Here is a 23653-nt window from a genome sequence, read left to right on the forward strand (position 1 = left end):
CAATTGATAAAAACCCAACCTGTGATTTGTTGCTTGGATTTCATCCCAAGCCTATATTTACTGTTATCGTCATTGCTTTAACATAATGAGGGGTAGGACCATAACTTGGCCAAAGATCCTTGATGAAACAGCAGCAGCAAAATATTTATCCCCAAAGCCCCAATTCAGGTTACGGCGCACACAAGATGCACCACGGTACAAATCAGACAAAGCTCCTTGATTGCAGGTGATATTTTTGGACGTGGTGCAATGGAGAGGGTTATAAAATACTAAGGGAAAAAAAGAGCCAGGACTGCAGCAAGTCAGAGATGCTACTCAGGAAAGCCTACACAAAACACTTCTTGGGCAGCACATTTTTTGAAGGTTAAACAGAAACTGCTATCGCATTAGGCACTGAGGGAGGGAAAAGGAAGAGCCCTAGACTGATAAAGAATTCAGGGAGTACATTCTTTCCTAACAGACAGCAGGGAAAAAAGAAACAATTTCAGAAGCAGGCAAACAAGGTACCCAAAGCAGCCTTGCCAGCTGATCATTTACTTTTGCCTTTTGCCCAACACCTGGGAGACTGATATTTGTTATTAATAGAACAGAAAGACTGATTGGCTTTTGTTCTGCATACAACACACCTTATTTTTGGTGTCAGCGAAAATGCATATTGTGCTGGCAGACAGCAGCTTTGGTTATAAAACTGCTCGTACCAATAAAAAGTTCTTGGGACACTTTAAAAATGAATACTGATGTGCTATCTCTTGGCCTAGATTTATAAAAACAATTAAGAACAAAATACCTTTTTCAAGGACACAAAAGCCATTGAACATATAAACACATTCGATGTGAACCCACGGAGAGGTGCAGCTTTTCAAAAGGTTAGTAGCTACTCCTGTAAGATTTCAGTCTCTACAAAACAAGCATGTTCTACAAAATTTAAGAGAACTGCTTTTGAAAGAATCCCAATCCTGTTGGCCTCATGTCGGTATCTTGCTTCCAGAGTTCTCCTGAAGGTAGCACACCCAGCTTTGCAAGTTGTTCCCCAATGTCTACTCAGGAGGCTGGATCTGCAAACCCAGCTCAGCAAGTCTGATTAAAACCAGATGAACTGTGCTTTGAGCTTCAATAAAATATGCCTTAATAAATAAAATGAATTACTTTGCAAGGGTTTTTATGATTCTTCTGACTCAATTTGATTGGAATACCGGTAGTCAATGGCATTAGACAACGATGCTATTAAAATTTAACTGAGTGCAGCCCACAGCTTCCCCCATCACTGTCTTGTTACCTGGTACAGCAACCCTAAATTTCAGGAGGCTACGATCAAAATTATGATTCACAAACACTGAGAAGGTGGTGCATAAACAGGAACTTGTGCTAAAATAGTGCAGCTGACCTGATGATCAAACACCAGCTTTGGACCTCCATCCGCTGCAGTGTCTTCACTTAGTAGCATCCATGTGTTCGTATCGATATCATAGCGATAGAAGTCACTTTTCAGGGACTTGCTGTTCCTCACGGAGGAATCCAGGTAGCGTCCCAGCGTGTAGATCTGCCTTCGCTGAATGTCAATGCACATTTTGTGACAAGATCTGGCACTGGGACCACTCTAATAAAGAAAACAACCACAAAAATAAAGAGTATAATACATTTAATACTGCTCCGGGTAGGTCTCTGCCCGCCCACTCAGGGTGAATCAACATTAACAGCAACTGGAAATCCTTTGAGCACTCCGGAAAATGTGTTTCAGGTAAATACAGCATTAATATATAAATAGTGATGTAACAGGACATTCTGTAGCTTCTGTGCTTCAGAAAGGCAACGGCAAGATAAATAAATAAATTTTTACAAAAAGGTTTTATGTTAAAAGTTTATTATAAGATTCCTTGGAGATCAGACCATTTCCTCCAGAAGCGATTCTCAGAGGTACGCGAAAGCTACTTGATCTTTTAAAATAACAGAAGTTGATGCACATGAGGCAAATTAAGATGTCACAGCCTATAAATAACTACATAGGAAGAAGATTAAGAAGTGTTCTCTTGCATGAGGCTCTGTTTTATTAATAGGCTGTTTTCTACCAGATCATAACCAGGCACTCCCACAAGCAACCAGATCCGGTAATGGGGCTGCAAAGGTAACAAAAGCGCTCCCTGTCCTTCACCAGCAGATACGGCCACTCCAGCCTCCAGCTACAAGGAAGTTTCCCACGGTAAGCAAAATAGCCGTGAATTACGATCTTCAGAGGAGCACAGGGGGACACGGTCAAATTATTATGCACTTAACCATGCAGGGGTGCTCAACTTAAATCACAGAGTAATTTACACAGTGACACGAAGACGACGCTACGCAGTGCCGGGCTGTACGCTCTCTGCTACAGCCAAGGCTGATTTTGAAAGCCTTCATGCACTCATCTTAAAGCACACAAGTGATGTTGTTGTGCTCCAAAATCCCAGAAATCAAGACGTTTATTTACAAAAGATCAGACAAAAGAAGATAAATGGTGTCACACTTATGGATAGATCGTATTTCTTATTATATATTTCATCTTAGATTATGTAATTTCAGTGCACATTTAAATGAGTGCCAGAACAAGGCTGTGCAGCTAACTTTGAAAATATTCAGAAGAGTCTGGAAGACAAGAAATAGAAACTGCATGGAAAGTGACCAGAAAGTTTCAAAGGTCAGTACTGAGAATCTGAACAGGCAGCCTGGAAACCAATCTGAAAAGTGAGAAGATTTCGTATGCCAAATAAAAGTGGTAAGACGTACATACAGATGTCCAAAGTATGAAAGACTGAAAATAAACTATTATAATCTATTGAAAAATAAAGACTGTCCAGCTATTCAAAGATGCAACATAAATTACCATTTGTTAGAAGCCTTACGGTTAATTAGTCGTGCCATACCAAATACTCACAGTACTTGCTCTACATGCTACCAAATAGTGCCTCACTTAAAATTCTTTGTAATTGTACATTTCACGTAAAAAAACTACTGAACCTATTACTGAAATTAAAATATACTGATGGAATACACTTCACTAAGTTTAATAAAAATACAGGGAACGATACATTTTTGTAATCAAAAGGTTTTAACATTCATGTTAGAGAATTCAATTTCTTGATTAAAGAATATTTACAGGAAACTGTTGTTTGAGTTAACTGTAAACAATCTGAAGAGGTGAACTAAACTGTTCATATTTGGTAAATACGAAGAATTATGTCAGCGACAAGTACAGCTTTGAGGATTAGTTACTTCATGGTAATTAAGACAATTTTCTTTTTTGAAAAAAAGCCTAATAGAAGTGAAACATTAGCATGAAATCCTGAAATGCAGCAGAAGTTCATTCATTGCCGTTGTCCACGTGGAAGAAGCTGCCAGAAGACTGCAACGTGCTTCACCTTGTTCCTAGAAAATACAAATTATCATCTTCCACAGAACCCTATTCAAAACATGTGGGATGGTTTCTTTGCAGGAGAAGCACTGACCTGTGTATTCACAAAGGTTGTCTCTGATTCCCAAGAGAATAACCCCTGCAGACAAAGTCCATCCATCTCCTGTTATGCAACTGGGACACTTAAGGATACTCCACTGTCCCTCTGCCAAGGAGCACGTTATTGCCTTGGCACAGCCACCGTGTAGATGAAATATTAAGACCTGACTGTCTGATACTGGTCCTTTCCAACTTTTGTCTCTGTCATTGCATTTTTTTTTTAATTGAACCTGCTGATTTAGGTACCTTTCCACACCCCCACAACGCTGTATGGTCTCTTTGGGCTAAAGTAAATCCTACCAAATTTGCTCAAATCAAGTCTTAGGCACTTTCAGGAATAAATCTCAAAATTATTAATTTCCAAACCTGTCTTGCCTTGAAGAAGAGTTTCAACTGAAATTTGTCTGAGCACAGGCGTGAGGCTTAGACGCGTAGCACCTGCAACACCAGTTGCAAGATATTGGAAATCGCAGCCCAGGTACTGCATTGGGTAAGGAGAGAAGAAAAAGTTCAAATCCTAAGATTATGTCAAAACGAGAAAAGTCAGGAAAACTGTGTTATTTATAAAGGTAAGAGTTACATATTTGTCACGTATCACAGAGTAATACAAGCTTTTTTTAAGGTGTTATGTTTAAGATGTTACCATTTGATCTATACAAAACACAGGCAGAGAAACTTCACCTCGAGTTCACTACCTTGAACTTCATTTCACCAACTTGCAGAACCTGCCACAGCAAGGACTGTCTCCTGTTGGATAGAAAGCTTCCTCCAACTCATCATCTGTTCTCATAGAAAACTCAAGTTATTCCTCTATACCATTTATGAGGTCACATGGAACCTGCCAAAAGCTTCCAACTGAGCCTGGAGGATTACCAGTAATAAGTAAATGAGTAAATAATGAATAAATAACTCCCTTAAACAATCGAGTTCACATGAAGGCTACTCAATTTGCCTACAGAAGCCCTTGTAGTATGAACATACTCCAATGGGAGACACAAAGTCCATTTACAAAGAGATGGGCAGACACTGAAAAATGAATAAAAACTTCAAGGCACATGTGGTTAAATGAATCAAGAGCCCGTGGGCGGTTGCAAATGTTCATCCAAAGTGTACTTGATGCAGCTACAATAGGGAGCCTGTTGCTCAAACAAAGAACACACTGCTACAACTTGTCATGGAGAAAGTGACCCACCAAATTCAAATGGGAACGAGTTTGTCGATGCCAGAAGTGTTCAAGGAATTTGACCCCTTATTAAGTAAGAAGTGAGAAAAATGGACTGTAATAGCCACGACTCTCTTTAACTTATGGTTGAAGAGATCAAGTATGGTCAGAGAGCAGAACAACCTTCTTTCCCCTCCTGCCACGATGCAGACTGGTCTGTGATCCATGAGTTAATATCCCAACATGAGTGCGTTGTACTAGACATCTCTACATCCTTGCAACATCTCTACATCCTTTCTAAAATCTGGGGCCTTATTATCAAAAATAAACTGACAACAAATTATTTATTTTGGTACCTGTTACTCCAAAGACATACTAGCTACCATTCCCAAACATCTGTGGTACTAGAGACAGTTTCACCTGCACGCTGATAAACACAAGAGAAGATTAAACAAGCTCAAGTCATCTTGAGCAGAGCAGAAGGCAAATAATTTTGACTAGCTTGCATTTACCTGGCTATCCCAAGCAGTAACAGGTCAATGCAAGACTTTTCATTAAGTAATTTGTCTTTAAATGTAGTTTCATTGAACTCTCTTCAAAAGTTGCTAGCACACAGGATCTACATTTTTTGCAAACGAAGCTTCAGGAACTGATGGGCTGATTTAGCAGAGGTCTTACTTTCCCAGCAGAGCACATCTAGTTATAACAGGCTCTAGTAAGTCACATCCAGGAACAGTGCCGAAACGATCTGAACAAATACTGCCTTTAGGAACTCTTCCCAGTTCTCATCATGACGCTCCTGGCATGCACACTGCAGAAACCACACGTGAAAGAAGCTTGTGACTAGGCTAAGTCCTTATTCAGACGGCAAACAATGAGTTACGCCGCTTCAGCCGGTCCCTCCATTTATGCCAAGGCTGTGGGGGCAATAATAAAGCATTAGCATATCACATTTCAAACCTACGGGACACCGAGCAACACCAAGCTCGGGCACTTTGGTCTCTGTGCGGCTCAATAAGCGGCCGCTCGGAGCTAAGACTAACCTGAACAAAGTGGCCCTCTGCCACCCAGCACCAGTACAATTAGCGCAGCATAATGACGGCGAGGACAGATTAAACGGTAGGCACCATTCTGAAGGGGTGCCAAGTGCCAAGCTCCTGTTCCCTACTCTAATACTCCTCCTCAAGCAGGCTGGACTCGACTGCAACTCCTCCAGTCTCTAAAATAGAGACAAACCACCTGGAGAAGGATTTGGGTAGGGAAGGGAACAGCATGGCTAGCTAGGAGTCCCTAAGACAGCCTGGCAATCCTTTAAGTGCCCGGGTTACAACCGAGGCCAAATAGGATTTTTGGGTTTCGTCAGTCCTCCACGAAATTCAATTGTGCAACGCCAAGCGAATACACAGTATACTTTATGAAAAGCCTTCTCAACATGCTAAGCCACTTTATAAAATCTAATTAGAGCTTTCTTCATTTAACTTGCAAATGCTGAAAGCAATTATCCCACTTAAGGACTAACTTACAAAACGTTTTCAAAAAGCAACACAACGGCACGGAGAAACAACGCTGCCTCCTTAGAATAATTGATTTGTTCCTATGCAGGAGAGAAAGGACTGGGACTCCTCAGGGTAGGGTCTGCTCAAATAACTATTTATGCCAGAACCACCATGCATCATCTTAGCAACAGCATCCTGGCATGCTCTGCTAAGGCACAAACATGATAGCTTTTATTTTTCTGTTTCGTGTTTGAAATAAATGTCCTACAAACCCGCCTGAACATGAACAGGACTGCGGGAAGCCACCTCCACTGCCCACCCCCCAAACAAAAAAACTCGGGGAGTTTGGCTTCTTTCGGTTATCATAACCTTTTGCAAATAAAGGGTTTTCGGTTGCAAGAAAATCTGTTTTATTCAGACCGATCCAGATGAAAAACCTCAGGAGCGAGCCTGGACCCCGTTCAAGAGTCAGGGAAATAAAAACAAAGAACAGCTGACTAATTCTCCCTTCTTGGTGCTTTAAAAGACTGAATGGAATGCGAACATTGCCTCCAGTATAAAGTTCAAAAATAAGCGTCATGAGGTAAATGCTCTTGTCCTAAAGCAAACTGGGACGAGGACATATAAAGACACAAACAACCTACTTTGTTTCCCGTTCTGAGAGCAGGCTGTCATGCAACAAATAGTCCCTCCTGCCTACACACAACTGCAGAGATTAATTGGGCTCATTTTCCAGTTTCAGCGTGCATTTCGGCAGATGCAGAGGATAAGCCATTTCCTCCTCCCCCAGCACCACCCCCAAAAAAAGGAGAACGTTCTCCACGACCGTGAAAATAAAAGGAATTGCATGTTATTCCTGGCATTCAATCAAGTCTATACGCTTCTTAAGATTGCTAGTGCTTTAACAATGCCGGTGTTCAGGTAACACGTACTCCCTAAATGTTTAATCTAAGCAGTAGCTCTAAAGGATTTACTTTACTTTAGATGAGCACTGAATTCAGAAAGAGAAACAGCTACAGCCATACAAAAGAAATGCAAAACAAAAAAACCCCTCACCCCTTAGTTGCTCACAGAGGGCATTTTAAGTTCCTCATAACTTCAGATGCCAGAAACCTATCAAAAGAATAAATCCAGTGCTTTTTATGGTAACACAGGGCATCTGCATTGCCCATCAGCCCAAAACACAAGATAAAGTGAGTGGAGGCTGACGCATTGCTCTGAACGCCCGTACCATGACCAAGCACGTGCCACCAGTGCCAAGTCACGCAGCAGAGCCCGGCACACGCGTGGCTCTATGGGTGGGTGCTGTCTGCAAAGGTTCCTATGGGGTGCGAGAGCCTCCCACAAACAGCACACCCCAGCCACCCTTCCCCACTCCGTTCGATGGCAGAAATCAGTGCTAGGTCTCATTTCACGTCCATGACTTGACAGCTCCGTCACTAGACTCAAAAACCAACCTTGAAACTTTGCTTCAAGTGAAGCAAAGGATTAAACTGGGATCTCAAATGTTTAGGAGCACAAAAGCCTAGCTCCAAAAAGAAAAAATCCTGGATGTTCAACGTGCACTCCATTCGTTCAATTATTCTGCAGGTTTGCCTTAAGCAAAAGCTTTAAGTAGCAATGAAGCTAACAGCTACGCTAGGTTGGCTGCCACTCATCTTCATTTTAACCTTAAGATACTCTTGCCCCTATTTATAGGGGACAACGGATATTCCTTACTTACTTTTATAGTTGCTGTGCCAGCTATAAAGAAGATCCTTTGAGAGTACATGAGTTACATATGTTCTGCCAATAAATATTTTGGGAAATCTATTAAGTGGATCAGAACCTGGCTAAGAAGCACAATACTTAAAACTCTGACCAGTGTTGGGAAGAGATGGATCTACATCACACTTCACACAAAGTAAAGTTTGTTATGACAAATATTAGGCTTGGATATCAGCAAGATTCTGACAAGTATTTGCAAATAGCTGGCTATTAATAAATCTCGTCTCAGCTAAGACAAGGAAGCTATCCGTCAGTCAGACAGTTGACATAGTATTTGAGCTATGGCTAATCTGCTTACGAGTACCCTCCTATAGCAATGCAACTAAATAGATTGAGTTGCAAAGTCCTTTCTGGGCATCTGACTCAGACATGATGGAGCAGATTAAAGTCAGAGGCAGCTTTTAGCACACCGTTTTGATTCATCTGTTCTGCTCACTTTAGATGGGAAAAAAAAAATTAAACAGGATTAAGCTTTTTTTCCTGAAGCATGTACACATTTGGGATAGTCAGTGCTGAGACTACACAGCCTCAAGCTAAACGTTCCCTAAAGAGACTTTCTTTGCTTAAAGCACAATTAAACGCTCCCGTGTTCTATTTTTGAAAGGCGGTTCAATGAGCTTATAAATCAAATGATTAAGCTCAGAGATGCGCGGCGTGACCCTTAAAACAGGGGTGAGTGGGATTTGGTGACCCATGGGCAGGCCAACCCTTCCTGCCCTGCGTAAGAATTGACTCAGGCTGCCTGCTCCATCCCGCGGGGATCAGCGCAGGTTCATTACAGCACGGATGAGCACGGAGGCTCAGTGCAGCACAGGAACGTTGCTATGAAAATGAGCAGAGGCTCGTGTTCTCCTCCCATGAAATTACCTGTTAAAAATTAGTCTCTCGGCAGGCCCGCTTGAAGAAATAACTAATGGCAGGGTGTTTTCAGAAAGTGAATGAACTGGCACGCGACCTATCGGCTTCCGATGAACCCCAATTAATCCAACTCTGAAGAAAGAAAACGTGCCCTATAAATTGGCTCATGGATTATCCGAAGCACTGATATCCTGTTTTGACAGCTGTATTTTGTGGGTTTACCTACTGTGCAGAACAACTTTGGCAACCTTCAGCTGCAACACTGCCCATGCAGGGAGCCATGGTCCTGGGTCAATCTGAGCAGCGTGCTCTCACCTGGCTCGCTCACATGCCCAGCTATCAGCAAGGACTTCCAGCACTGCATAACTTCATGTTACAGCAAACCGAGCCATCTTATGACCAAGAGAATTTCTAGGAAAGTTAAAAAGTGAAAAGGAAAAAAAAAACAAATCCAAGCACGCAAAGAACAGGCAATAATAATTCTTTCATTTCTACGAAGCAGGTTGCAAGAACACATGAAAGTCTTGCTTAAGCTTCAGTTACAGTCAAAAATGTTATCCAGCCTACGTGATTCAGCTTACAAGTGCAAACAGGTGAAGGAAGCAATACCTTTCTACAAAACAACCTTGCACTGGAAGGACACTACATTACTGTACTACTCCTAACAAAAGGCACAATTTATCTGCAAACCAAGCGCTACTCGCAGTGGTGAAATGTGAGTAGTAAAAATTGCAGTTTATTAAATTTTAACAAGCAAATTGTAGGTTTGTTACACATTATCTGCTCAGCTTTGCTTTCAGTAACACTGATGAAATAAAACAGACGACCCACATGAGAACCAGAGCTTTCACCAGCTCTGAGAGCCGGGCCCTCAGGACAACATCCCTGTGCGCCGAATTTCACTAACCCCATTAACAATTGCAGGATGTTGAATGAGGTCATCTCAAAACACATCCTAAGTTCACACTGTCCTCTCATTACCAGTAACAAAGGTTTGCAAAAAAGAAAGTCCGGCCAAGGGAAGGATTCTTCTGTAGATGCAAATTACTCAGCCGAGCAGCAGACCCACAGGCTGGGAGGCTCAAGATCCTTTAACCAGTCATTTACCGACTCTTTAACCAAAAGTATGTGAGAAGTGTCACGGTTTCCCCCCATTTACAAGGGCATAGCAGGGCTAGAAATAAGGGGTTTGCTCTTATTATAATTATCTTTGAAAAGCTGGTGATAGATCAATATGAACTTGTCAGTCTAAGTAGTTTATGACAGCCACAGGCTCTCAGACGTTTCTGAGAAAGCGAAAACAGTCTTAAGGAGAGGACAAAAGAGTAGTTCGTACCTAGAGGTGTTAAAACGTCACTAAAGTGGCTGTATCATTTTCCCCTCGGGCTAACCCATGGCTATGAGATTGCCTTTCAAGGGATACAGGTACTAAGTAGAGTTTAACAGTGAACAGATGAAGCCTCCATTATAGCAACATGCAAAGAAATATACATATAAAACAGAATATTTATGTTAAAAAACAGCACTGTGGAGATAGCAATGCCTTCTTTTGAACTAAGTGACAGATGAGTAAAGATGCAGCTTGTGAATTTTTTGTTTATATCACCTTCCAGCTCTTCTCAGAGCACAATTTGGTTTTCCAGCTGCAGGAATGCATCAATTACCACTGAGGGCAGCACACCGCTAGTCTCTGCTCTGTCACTCCTTCAGGAACAAGGTTTCTTCAATTCCTTCTGCTAACCATACTGAACTCTTTCAAGTCCAAAAGCTCAACATACCCATGTGCTATCCTTTCAGCCAGTATTTGCTCTACAGACAGTCCAGAAAGCTTAAGTCCTAATCATCTTCAGAACCTGGTGGCAGAAATATGCCCATTCTTAGCAGCAAGAACCACAAAAATCTACCAGATTTTCAAATGTGTAATTATCCAGACAATTTAGCTAAGGATGTGTCTGTGATGCTACTTGAGAACATTTCCCCTGTGTTACCACACTGGGATAAAAACTGATGTTTCTTTAGAGATTCCTGTGTTTGTACAGCTTGAGGAGTGTTAATGTAATGGAAGCCTTTCCCAGGCTGCTAGCTGAAATAAGAGTACTCCCAAGGCAAAGTTGACTGGTGTATGAAGTTACTTTCATCTTGTTGGCTAGAGAGTACACTTACCTCCCACCTTCTGCCCCTACCTTCCTCTGTTTCTTTAAAATCATTTTTTAAATCATTTTTCCCCACGCAGTCAGTGGGAAACACAGGGTTCCACGGGTTCCAGGGGGCTTTTGTCTTATAGCTGCGAATTTTAGTGTCATTAAAACCCAAAAGGATGTAAATCAACGTTTCTTAAGATCAATATCCTTCGCTTTACTAAGTCCTTACCTGAAAGTTCTGTAATACTTAAAGCAGTTTAAAAACGTGTAATCTTCCCCAAGACGCATTCCCTAGCACATCTCTGCATAGTGCCTCATCTGTAATTCACAAGGGACTGGATGATGCAACACCTTCCTAATACAGCCATAAAAGTAAAATTCCAGATAAGGGAATCAGCCCAGTAAGCCCATTGTAAGGTAGTCAATGTGGTGGGCTTTGTTTTTTTTTTAACCAGAGCACAAATGCCACAGATCAACTATTCATGAGACATTACTCCAAGGTATAAAAGTAGTTCTTCGCTTTGCAAGCCACAAACTTTGCAACTGAAGGCTTCACGATGCTTTGGAAGTCCACGTATAATCTGAAGACTGGCACAGGCAAGCCCCAAGACTGCCAAAATTTCGCAGCCTTCAGAACACCGTGCATAATGCATTTATTTAAGTACTCCCTTCTCTACGAGACCGGCTTCAAAATCCAAAAGGGACCTCCACACATGAAACATCTGGTGTTAGGAATAACTCGAGTTTGGCTGGTTTTCTGTACTTTTTGCATGCTGGAAGCAAGAACTACAGGCACTTAGCAATGGAACTGAATACCTTAAGACTCCGAGCTGTTTTAAATTAAGGATTATCTTTTGTTTTTTAAAAAATGCCAGTTAAAAGACAAATAAATAAGAGCTAAGAGGACAGAGCTCTTAGTCACACATGCTTGCATAAACAAAAAGTTACCTTTAAAAGCTGAAAACGTTTAAAAATTCTGAAAATAAGATACTCTTCAATAGGGTCTTTTTGTTTTACGCTACCTATGTGGAAAGCAGTGGAGAAGCCAGTCAGACGTATCTAAAAGTTTCTCTAACATTCAGGAGAATGAATACAGGCTAGAACATTTTTATATCATTATCCTTCTATGCAGGGGGGAAGAAATAAAACAGGAATATTTAGGATCAGCCTAGAATACGTTTCATTGGGTTCACTTCAGCATCTGCCTTCTTCGTCCCTAATTTTGTAGGCATTTACACTATTTAGGAAGTTGGCTCAGAGGTATATCTGCAGGATCCAAGTTTCTATTGCAGGCTTTTTGGGACAGCTGCTTTCTCCCTATGTGCTCTTGTGGTACCAGGCATCTCGTACAACTGAGCATCTGTACAACTGGAACTACTCGGATATGGCAGATTCGGTGCATTAGATCTCAAGTCCATAAACATTACAGTATTCAAAACAGAAAATCCTCAAGTTACTCAAAGCATCTTCCAAACTACATCACCATCTGCAAGAAGGAGTCAATATTTGAGACTAGTTCAAGTTCTACACTTCAAAACAGCAGAGAGTAAAAGCTTTACATGGATGAACTGACGTATTTGAGCATCAGCCTACTCCATAAAAAAAAAATCAGGTGTCAGAAACATTTACAAATGCATAAAATGCTTGTGTGGTAATATGACATCGGAAACTTTGGGTAAATCAACTATGTCAACAAACGTAAAGCAATGCATCCATACACCACAACAAATTTAACTGGAAATACAATAGCAGATGAAATTCACCCTGGCTCTCACTACCCTAAGATCTTTCTACGTTTGTCAGCTTTTACTGTCAGTATCCCGGAAAAGCATTTGATGTTAGCAGCAAATTGTCACCTTACCATATGCCGATTTTCTAGATCACTTTGAACCTACTGAACAGCAGGCACCTGTTGACCTCCGCTTTCCTTCATTGTGAGAAATGATTTCTCCTCTTAACCAACTAACCCATGAAAAGACCTTGTCTGCTACCTAAGAGTCTTAGACATGAAACACTTAAAAGTTTGGGAAATACAGTGTCACCTAAACCATTTACACAATTTCCATGTCCTTCACAGAGCTTGTGCATGAGCCTAAGAAAGCCAAAATGCGGATGAGTCAGCATACCATGCCCGACAAACTACTACTATGCACAATAAAAATGTTTGAAGGAAGAACCTTCATCTCTTCTGATGTCTAGGAAGTACTGAAACGAGGCACAGGAATACTAGCGAAATAAAAAATGTCTACTATCATGCTTCTAGATTCTCATTTATCAAATCTCCAAAGCCATAAACATCTCTTAGCATTATGATCCCGTAAGTCCACATAACTAGTAATTTACTCCAAATTAAATTTTTCCTACCTATCCACTTAAACTGCTCTCCTGTACCAACTTTCACTAAATTACCCTTTCCAAAAGAAAGTTACTGCTTAGAAACTAGAAATATTAGACACCAAAACATGCACGTTAAGTTTCCCTATTAATTGACACTGGCCTAGGACCAAAATGCCCAAAGAATGACAATGTTTGTTTTCTCAAAGCTATTTATTCTCAAATCCTGAAAAGGTCTACTAATCTACAACCACTAACAAACCCTGGAGACAACAGCATTTGTCAGAACATTCCACTCAGTTCAGAGGACAAGCTCTTAAAGGCTCTTAGGCTTCATGTATTTTGGCCATGCCTCGTGCCAACTGATTTGTAGAGCTGTTGCATGCCCAAGCACTCCAAGGAGGAGACAGAAGTTGTGGGGCCAGTTAAAAGGTCACGGTGTACCTCCCTTGGAAGGATGCAGTCGTGGAGGAGGAGGACTTGACAAGGACTGCAGGAGCCTTGCTGGCTCCATACACTGGAGGGATGGTGGGGAAGGTCAAATTCAGGTCCATTTGTCCATCGGCAACAGTGATGTGTATACTGCTGATTCAACCCAACGCCACACTTGAGTCCTTAACACTTATTTTAAAAAAAGAAAAAAAGAACATGGGTGATCAGTTCTTCCAGTAGTGCTGTGAGCATTTTTCCAACGTAACGGCTATGGAAAATTAGCATTGGTAGTTGAACTGTTAAAAATCACAAATGCAATTTAAGGTGACAAACAAACATTTCTCCAACTCGCTAGCAAATTCTGAAAAAGAGCATCAACACGCTTTACTAAAAGGTCACCACAAGCTTTGTAGCACAATGCCAAGGGGAAGACAACGATAATCTGGCATCACAACAGAAGCTATCAGTTCCTTTAGCCCAAAATGTTGCTCTGTGTTACCCTTAAGATGATGCTGGGTAAGATGCAACTTTTACCGTATTATGCTCTTGTCCAAGCTTAATTATTCAGTGGCTAATTTAACCAGTGTCACTGATTAATTAGAACAAAAAAAAAAAAAAAAGCAAGACGCAGAACAAGCACAACATAACACAAAAACAAGACTAAGTTCTACTGGAATCTACATGGAATATTTTCAGAAATTCCATGTCAACAGACATTTCCTTTTAGCAAATTGTTTGTGAACAGTTGATGTTCCTATTAGAGAAACATCTGGAGTCTTTGTTTTTGAATTTACTTCTCCATTTGAGATTGACCTTTTCATTTCTAAATCAAGTTTTATCCAGATCTAATTAAAAAAAAAAATACCGCTGGACTGCTGTAAGTGCTAGCAGCAGCCAGTTCACAGTACTTCAGTAAGCCACCAAAATCCTGGACTATGCCTCAGTAGTCCTCCTTCAGACATCTACTGAAGACTATATCCACACCTAAAACCGTTCTGGAACTCCATCTCTAAATCCACATGCTTTCCTTCCACTTTCCTCTATGAAGTATGCCTCTTTTTCAAAGATACTCATACATTCAATTCAATCTTCCTTTTCCTTAATTCTCCTACCTTGCTTCCTCTCAGTCCAAGACCCTTCCATCTTCCACTTGAGTTTCTGGACCTGTCATCGCACTCCTAATGTTTTTCCTTCCAAAATTTGTCTGCTCCATAGCTGCCCTTTTTTGTATTCCTTCGTTCCCATCCCAGCATTACCCTGCTAGAGTCAGGCATGAGGAACTTGGAGAAAACATACGCTGCTTTTGGCACTGCTTGATGCCTTGCATCCCAGCCAGGCCTCCCAAGCTCTACAGAAGCTCAACCGGATAAGAAAGGATCCCAGCAAAAAAACAAAATCAATCCCTTAAAGAAACACCAGAACTACCCACCCTGGTATGGGCAGGAAGAAAGCACGGTCACCCCTTTAGACAGGAAGGCCCTATTACATTGCGTCCCGAGACAAATGTACACACTAGGTAGGTACACAAAGCAAGAAGGAAAGTAAAAGAAGAGACAGTTAAAATTGGTTTTGTTCGTTTTTAATATTGCTGGTTCTTTACTTTCTGGAGCAAAGGAAGGTCTAGCTTTATCTTAATCTCTTTTGTCAACATGTGGTAAAGTCCCAGTTTCCTCATAATTATGTCACACGCAGCCTTTGTTATCCTAGGGATGTTACCCGTTAGGTAAACGGTGAGAACTTTTCTTCAAGTGAAACTCACAGCTCCAGATGTAAACAGAGGCAACACAAGCCCAGCCTACACCGCTGGACCCCGAAAGACCAAATCCAACTTGAGCATCTTATCACTAAACAAGCAAGGAGCCACGAGAATGACAAAGCTGTGAGCAGTGATGAAAAGAGTAAAAGAAAATTTACTCACAAGGACATGAAACATAAGGACAATTTTACCTTTATACAGCACTATTAAGATAGATACTAGAACATCACATTCAGTTTTGTTATAGCCCATTTTGTAAAGGATGTTGAAAACAGTACGTGCATGACAAACAGGTTTGAAGGCTAGGGAAGTGCCTTACTGAGAGAATTTCAGCTCATGCTATTTGTCCTACTTGATTACAACCTCTAAACACCTTTGCCAGGAAAAAAAATGGCAATATTCAAGTGTTATTTAATCTAGCGCAGAAGCTCATAAAATAAGCTAGTGACGAGAACGTGGAAAAATTCAAATGAGAAGACATGTTTATGCCTTTTTCAAATAGTTGGGGAAATCAACTCCTAAATTTATCTGTCAGAAAGTAGTGGGATCTCAAACTTCTCAGACCTTCAGGAAAAGTCTGCATGAATTTCCTTAAGTTATGCTCTGACAAACAAGTAACGAACTTGGAACACAATAACCACAGGAAATTTTAACATTTCACAGTATATAGTAATGTGAATTACATGAGCCAAGGGTTCTGCACTTTTTTTTGTTACCTCCTATAACCCAAGCTACATTAATTTCAGAGGTTTCATACGTCAAGTAGCAAGCAAAAGAGGCCAAGGAAAACGGCTTGAATGCCACAAAAACTCTTAGGATTGTGTGGCCTCTGGCAGTTACCCTCTGTTCTCTTAATTTCTATCTCATAGTTGTCTATTTCTACCTACATTTTTGACAGAAGCTAAAAAAGAATTTCTTTTTGAAGCTCAGAACCAGCATCAGGTCTGAAATGTTTATTCAGCAGTCTGGTTGTTCAGTCCTATCAAATTATTAAACTCATGTTTTAATCACTGAGCTGATTTTGGTTGATCAGTCTGCTCTTGAGAAATAATGATTACTGGAGGGGAAAGGCTCAACACTTCAAATTCACATCCATTTCACGTTTTCCCAGGGTAAGCATTTCAAAAGTCTTCAAAACCTTATGGTCTGAATTTCGTGGTTCTTTCAGCACACTATATATCAATACGAGCACTTCAGAAGCATGGTATTTTTCTGTAAAATAACGCATATATTATTATCAGAATGGATGTAGAACTTGCCTCTTTCTCGGTATCTCTGGATATACAAGTCCACTGGTTTTCCTTCACGCTATATGCCCAAAAGTCAGCCAGGTCTTGAGTTCCATCCCAGCCACCAAACAAATAAACAGTTTCTAACAAAAAAAAAAAAAAAGGAAGAACATGTTATTTTTTTTTTATTTTAAATAAAGAGAATACCTTTAAACAGGTTAATACCTACGAAACGCTTCTGACAAATAGACTGTAGGTCTTAATGATCATCAGAAAAAAAAAGTGAAACCAATTCTTACAAAGCACCGTTCCTCTTTGAATGGAACCAGTCACCAGGACAGAAAGTAAAAACTGTTGAAAGTGTCAATTTTTAGTAATGGAAGTTTTCAGGACTGATATACTGCCAACTCGTGAGGAATCATTTTCTATTTCTGCTTTTACTTACAAGTCAATCAAATCCACAGCTTTCTGATTAAAACTCAAGACAGGCAAATTAACAGTATTTAACATTTTGGATGCCATGCGTTATTAGTCTTTGTCAGTGAAGTCGCAGTTTGGTCCCTGATTGATGAAAAACCTATAGCAAAAGACGACTTCTGAGAGAACAGCCACAAAGCTTTTCTTTTTAGTCAATCCCTTATAAAGGAAAATTTACTTCAACTATAAAATCCTCTTCAAGGGGAATAGCTTGCATAATGTAATTTACCTGATGCCACAAAAGCCTGCCAGTAGAACAGTAACAGACGTAATTCAACGTTCCAGGCCCATCCTTGAAGCACGTTACCTTAAACTCATAACCACTCCAAGCGCACCAAGTTCAAAGGCTTCCCTGACTTGCTGATCAAACTAGATGAAGCCCCGAACATGGGAAGCATCTAAGAAGTCTCTGTTCTGACATCAAGAGATGACTAAACCACTTCCACTACTGAAACTTCACTATCTGGTCTCGAATACTAAAAATACCGCATTTTCAGACTGCATTAAGACCCAACATGCAACCAAGCCCAAGAAGAACAAGCCACTGAAGACTTGCGGAGCTTTGAAAAACTCCTTTAAAATCCACAAGCCAGTTCTATTATGAAGGTAACGGCCAATTTTTAATCCAACACCAATTAAAGAGCAGAGCTAGAAGTGCGATTATAAAACGGGAATAGTCCCTGACCCTCACCTACCATCAGGATAGTGGTCATCACCATGGAAAGGTTACCCTGGTTCATTAACTTTAATTACCCTTCCTCCTGGACTCAGGGCTCCCAGTGTTCCCTGCAAAGAGCAGGTCCCTTTGTGCGCATAAATTCTCACAGCTCACAAAACCCACATTACCACAACAGCTTCATTGATAGCCGAGGAAAATAAAAGATTTGGCACCAGCTAAGTATCCTACTGGGGCCTTGCCAAAACGTCATGCCTGCCTGCAAAGGCTTTGTCGTCTCAGATGAAATTTAATAGCAAACCTGAATGAATTTCATGAAAACTCAGATTTTAAGTTACCTAAACCAAGCTGGCAGAACTAAGTGGCATGTAAGCACCAAAAAAGGAGAAGAATCGTATAGTTATAGGGTGAACCGTGAGCATCCACAGAATCCAAGAACAACATGAGTGTACATGGAACTGCGTACCAAATTTATTTTTCACCTTGATATAAAAACACAGTCCAGATGAAGAAAGGCTCCATCACTACCTAGACCCGGAATGACTATCATTGGGAATCTTATTACGGAATTACATATGGTTTTATAGCAAGTTCCTGTAGTTTTACAGGAACATTTCTTAATATATAAATTCATCTGCTGCTGGTAATGCCAGGTAAATAGTTTTTCCAGAGTTCTTCTGAAGTTCATAACTGTTCTCCTGAAGTATAAGGAAAAATTAGTGTTTTTTTTCTTTCCCCTCCAAAACAAAATTTGAACTTTAATCTGTTCCACAACCAGTATCATACCTCCCACTCTATTTTTCAAGTCGGGTTTTGTGGGAGGATAATCATTCACTTTTCAAGCGAATCACCCACCAGGACGGACTCAGAGTACACGTCCAGTATTCCCATGCATTTCCACAACATCTCAACAATGTATCAGCACATGCTCAAAGAGGAGGGCTGACAAGGAACATAGTATAAACTTGGAGGCAGCTGGAGTGTGAAGCTTGAGGGGAAACAGCAGTCTCCCATCGATGTAATTATTTCTACTTCAGTAGCACTAGGGAACTCAAGATGCAAGCAGGGCATCCCTCTCTGGAAAAGAAGAGATTCTTCCTTGTACCCAAGCGCTATGTAACACAGAAATATTGATATTGCTTTACTAAAGCAAGCCTCTCTTCTGCTTTAAAGACAGACTAGAAGAATTTTCAGATCTACATGCAAGGCAACAAGAACAACATGAAAGCAGTTACATCTACCCGAAGCTTTTACCAGTTCTCCTCCAGCATCTTAGCCTTATCTCCTGCACATTCCTTGTTGAGCAAAAATCCAACACTTTGAATTAAATACGTTCGATGAAAATTTCTCAACTGCTTGTTCAGTCAGAAATGTTTCTGGAGTGTCTGAATTCTTCTCTTTCCTTACTCCCCAAAAGACTGGAAGGTACTGGAGCAATCTTCAAAGTATCAGAGAAAATAACGTATTTCCTGACGGCCTCTCTGCAAGTTCCATTTTTCAGAAGAGTACATTATGAAGCCTTCCCCAATACCTGTTAAATCCCCAAAACCCTGGGGAAGCTTCAGTTGAGGCCAAGGCCGGCTTTTCCAACTTCTCTTGACTCTGTCTTCACCGCATGGTGAAATCCTTGGTGGGATTCTGGCACAGCAAGTCTTCCTACCAGGATGTAACATGGCAAATTGCTAACATCAGGCTGGTGAAAGATGTTTGGTCTACTGCAGCATCCCTGTTTTATCAGGGCAATGAACACACTACCACCCTGGTGATTCTTTAACTAAACAATTTGGTCAAATGTTATTTCCATGTGCCTGCTAGAACAGTCCTCCACAGGTTCAAAATTATTTCATATGCGAAGACCCCTGGGAGTCACCTAGTTCAAGAATCCTCTCCCCAACCCCTCAAAGTAGAGCAGGATGCACAGGGACATATTCAGCTATGCTCCAAGGATGATATTTCAGAATATTTGGACCCCTGCTCCAATTACTGACCATCTTCATTATGATTTTTTTTTGTACCATCTAACTGGAATTTCCCTTACTGCAATCTGTGTCCGCTGCCCCTCATCCTATCCCTGCACACCCACAAAATGAATGTCCATCTCCTCCACACTCCTCCACCACCTAGTTGAAAAAAAAATGTAAGTTCTCCCCTGAGCCTTTTCTTCCATAAGCAGAAACAAACCAGCTCCCTGAGCATCTCCTCGTACATCAGGTGCTCCAGCCCCAACCATCCTTTGACTGGACTGAGTTTCTGGAGGTCACCACCTCTATTGTACCACAGCACTCCACAGGCAGCCACATAAGTACCACGTAGAGGGACATCATCGTGCCCCAACCTGCTGGTCCTGCTTCTGCTAAGCCTCCCACAGAAGGCTGGCCTTCATCGCCACAAGGATATCCTGCAGATTGGCATTCAGCTGTCTACAGCCCTGAAAAGCTGCTCGCCACCCAGTCGTTACATCCCAGCTTCAGGATTCTGTATTTACCTTGGCTGAACCTCCTACGGCTTCTGTCAGCTCTCTCCTCCAGCCCCCCTGATTATAGTCCCGTCCTCCAGTTTATCAGCTGCTCCCTCCGTGGTTTGCTGTCACCCCAAACTTGCCAAGGGTGCACTTGAGAATCAGTGTTCCTAGGTCTGGAGGAGGACTTGTCTCAGGAAAGCTGCGTGCAAGGCACCTGAAAAGCCTTCCACTGAAGGATGGCACCTCCTGCAGTAAGCACAGCTTTAGATATCTGCAAGCTGCACATGTTGTAAGGGAGCACTCAGAGCACAAGTGCACCACTTGGAACGGGTTGCCCAGGGAGGTGGTGGAGTCATTGTCTCTGGGGGTGTTCAAGGAAAGGTTGGACGTGGTGCTTAGGGACAGGGTTTGGTGGGTGATATTGGTGGTAGGGGGATGGTTGGACCGGATGATCTTGAAGGTCTTCTCCAACCTTAATGATTCCGTGATTCTATCACACCACTAAGTCTCTGAATTGCTGTTCAATGCAGATGGTGGCTGGATGCATTTTTTTCAGGCTCAGGCTGGTCTGGGTAGGCATACAACGCAGACAAAGTCTTCTCAAGCACAAAAGCCCCATGAAGTTGAGTAACCTCCAGGATGCAGCAGCTGTTTGTGTTTCAGAGCTTAGAAGCCATCTGTGTTTTGTTTCAGAGATCTCTTCATCTTGTACACAAGTCCTGTCTTTAAATAAAATATCTTATGGATAGCAGTGTTTTCCTCAGGCAAAACAGCATCTTTTCTCGTGTCTGCTGCTTTCACTTCATCTTTTTCATCTCTCCGTGCTTCTTTTGGGCCAGTCTCACCATCTCCACGTAGACCATGGGCACACCGTGCCCACCGTTTTCAATCTCCCACTGTTCCCAGCCTACAGATTTCTTTTCACTTATCTAACATAATGAAGCGAGCAGAATTCCTCACAAAGGGAAAGGGGAAATAATGTACATCTGAAATCACAAATTAGTTTCACTTCAGAGACTGAACAGAGGTAGCACAAACACTGATAAAGATCGCTTCACTAATATTTTCCTTCAGAAAATGTTTCAGTTGCCATAGCTAGGAGAAATGCAGACCAAAGTCATACTGGTTGCTTAGCTATTACTTCTAACAGGCTAGTCAGAAAACATACGGAGGCTTTATCTAAATGAAATAAAGATGAACCTTGAAAAAAATTAGAATATATCATGGAAGAGTCTCTTAAATAGAATAACTTTCGTACTAGTTTATTTTCTTTTCAAATCCTAGAAACATCATTCTGTTACCCAAACAAATTACATGGCCTTAGGGACTACACTATCATTCATATAAAATTATACTTGCTCTACAAGAGAGGAGGAAAAAATTCACTTTACCTATGGAATTATAAACCAGACATCCAAAATCCAGTATAGATATTCCTCTAAAATACGGACGGTGTTCCTTAAAGCCCGAATGGGGCAGTCTGCTTACCCATTCCCACCTTCTTCCAGAGTCAGGCTTGACATTTCATAACACATCATATCTGAACTACAGAAAGGCCTGAGGGGGCATAATCAATGTTGTGATAATCAAGGTACAATGCTAGACAGACACCTAGACCTTTTTCCAAAACTGCATTCAGGCAATCATTCCATCAGCACTTAATGCATCTGTAAAGCACTGTGCTATACAAGCCTGCCCTTTAGTGCTTGGGTATTTCACCAGGACCTACATAAATTGGAGGTTTTCATGACAGACATCCAGCTCACTTAACACAGAACGCCCTTGTGCAGCTTCAGGGTTGTTTTCGCTTTTGGTGTTTTGGGGATGCTTTTTTGTTTAGGGCTGTGACTACCCTAACACCTCTCCTTCCTCGTAAAAGAGTGCAGGAAACTCTCCAGCCTCCTATAGAGAGCTACACGAGGCATGTGCTTTGCAGGCAAAGCAGAAGCATAAATCTTCTGTTCTCATTTACAGCCTAGAGCCTTAATGTACACACCAGCGGTTTCCAACTGTAACTAGGAATGCCTCTTCATAAACGTTTCTCTATAGGCATACCAAGAACAACTTCCTAATTCCACCACCCAGGGTCATTCCAGTCTGAGCGCTAATGCAAACAAAAGCCTGGAAAAAATTGTGAGAATTAATGATTACCACATTTTTGACATGGGACAATAACAAGCTGCAGTCTCAGTTCCGCATCCGAAAATGCCTGTGCCCTCATTTCCATATGCTACGGAGGTTTTTCAAAGCACAAAGAACACTGTGCTTATTCCAAGACAGCTGCAGCAAGTATTAAGTGCGTGAACATGAGACAGAAACGAGCTACACCACCACAAGTCACCGTTTGCCAGCAGAGATGCCGTAACCGCTCTCTTAGTTACTTTCAGCCTCCCCTAACTGGAAGATAAGACATGCTAAAAGGCACTTTAGGCGAAGTTCAACTATTTTCTGTCTGAAACTTAGAGCATAAACAAGAGTTCACGGTGACTCAACTGGCTATCAGTAACTCGAGATGTAACTCAACTACTTACAAGCCCATATCCCTATCCTGACACTAACACGTGCATCCAGCAGGCTCGGTACTATACAAAACTTAATAAAAATAAACGTTTGTTATCGTAATCAGTAGCAACTGGCTAATATCTCCTTGAGGTTAATCAAAAAGCAGAACCTTCTGCAGTTATATCCAGAGCTACAGCAGGGCTTGACACTGGAGATTAAAGTTTGCTTCCCAAGCTTTTTCTATGTGATATGAAACATCAGAACCTCTTTATGAGTCTGATTTTGTTGAGTTTGCTTCCAAAAGATTAAAAGTTGAGGAAAATAGTCATTTTTGAAAGGACTTCCCCAATCTAATGAGGAATGCAAAGTGAACTCCCAAAAACCTCAGAATACAGCTCAACAAGCGTGTGGGTAAGGAAGGGACGATGTCTTTGAGTGTGCTGCTGCTCCTTTTTCCATTAATACTAGATTTGCTCAAGACTGGCCAGGGAGACCAGCTCCAGTCTGCAAAACACATCCTGACATAGCTGGCCAAATTCCCACAGTCTCGTTAAACGCTACCTACGTTCAAAAGGAAAACTCAAGCAGTCAGCAGCAGCTGGGTTTAAGAATACACACAGCACCAAGAACTTCCCCTGGCCTGTCCGTAAGCTGAATTACACGGCAAACCTTTTAATTTCAGTAACATACGAGCTTTTACAAGCCTCAATGGGCCTGGAAGCAAAACTAAGGGCAACCTCCCAAATATCCCACTGCGAAACTTTCTGAAGGAAGGTATCCTGCCCCCACTGGAGAGAGCTGCAGCAGGAGAGGACTGATGTCACAGAGGGAGATCCAGTTCTCGTGCACTGGGACACCTTCTGCACATGCTCTCCAGCCAG

At 41.5% G+C, this 23653-nt stretch overlaps 1 protein-coding gene across 1 annotated transcript in view; it reads right to left on the reverse strand.

Moving 5' to 3' along the window:
- MKLN1 (muskelin 1) overlaps positions 1 to 23653 on the reverse strand; it is a 94473-nt gene that overhangs the window by 27715 nt on the left and 43105 nt on the right. Inside the window, 2 exon segments of the mRNA XM_035566558.2 lie at positions 1385 to 1597; positions 16687 to 16799. Coding sequence (XP_035422451.2) covers positions 1385 to 1597; positions 16687 to 16799 — 326 coding nt within the window.

The sequence above is a fragment of the Cygnus atratus genome, chromosome 1, assembly GCF_013377495.2.
Source record: "Cygnus atratus isolate AKBS03 ecotype Queensland, Australia chromosome 1, CAtr_DNAZoo_HiC_assembly, whole genome shotgun sequence".
NCBI lineage: Eukaryota > Metazoa > Chordata > Aves > Anseriformes > Anatidae > Cygnus > Cygnus atratus.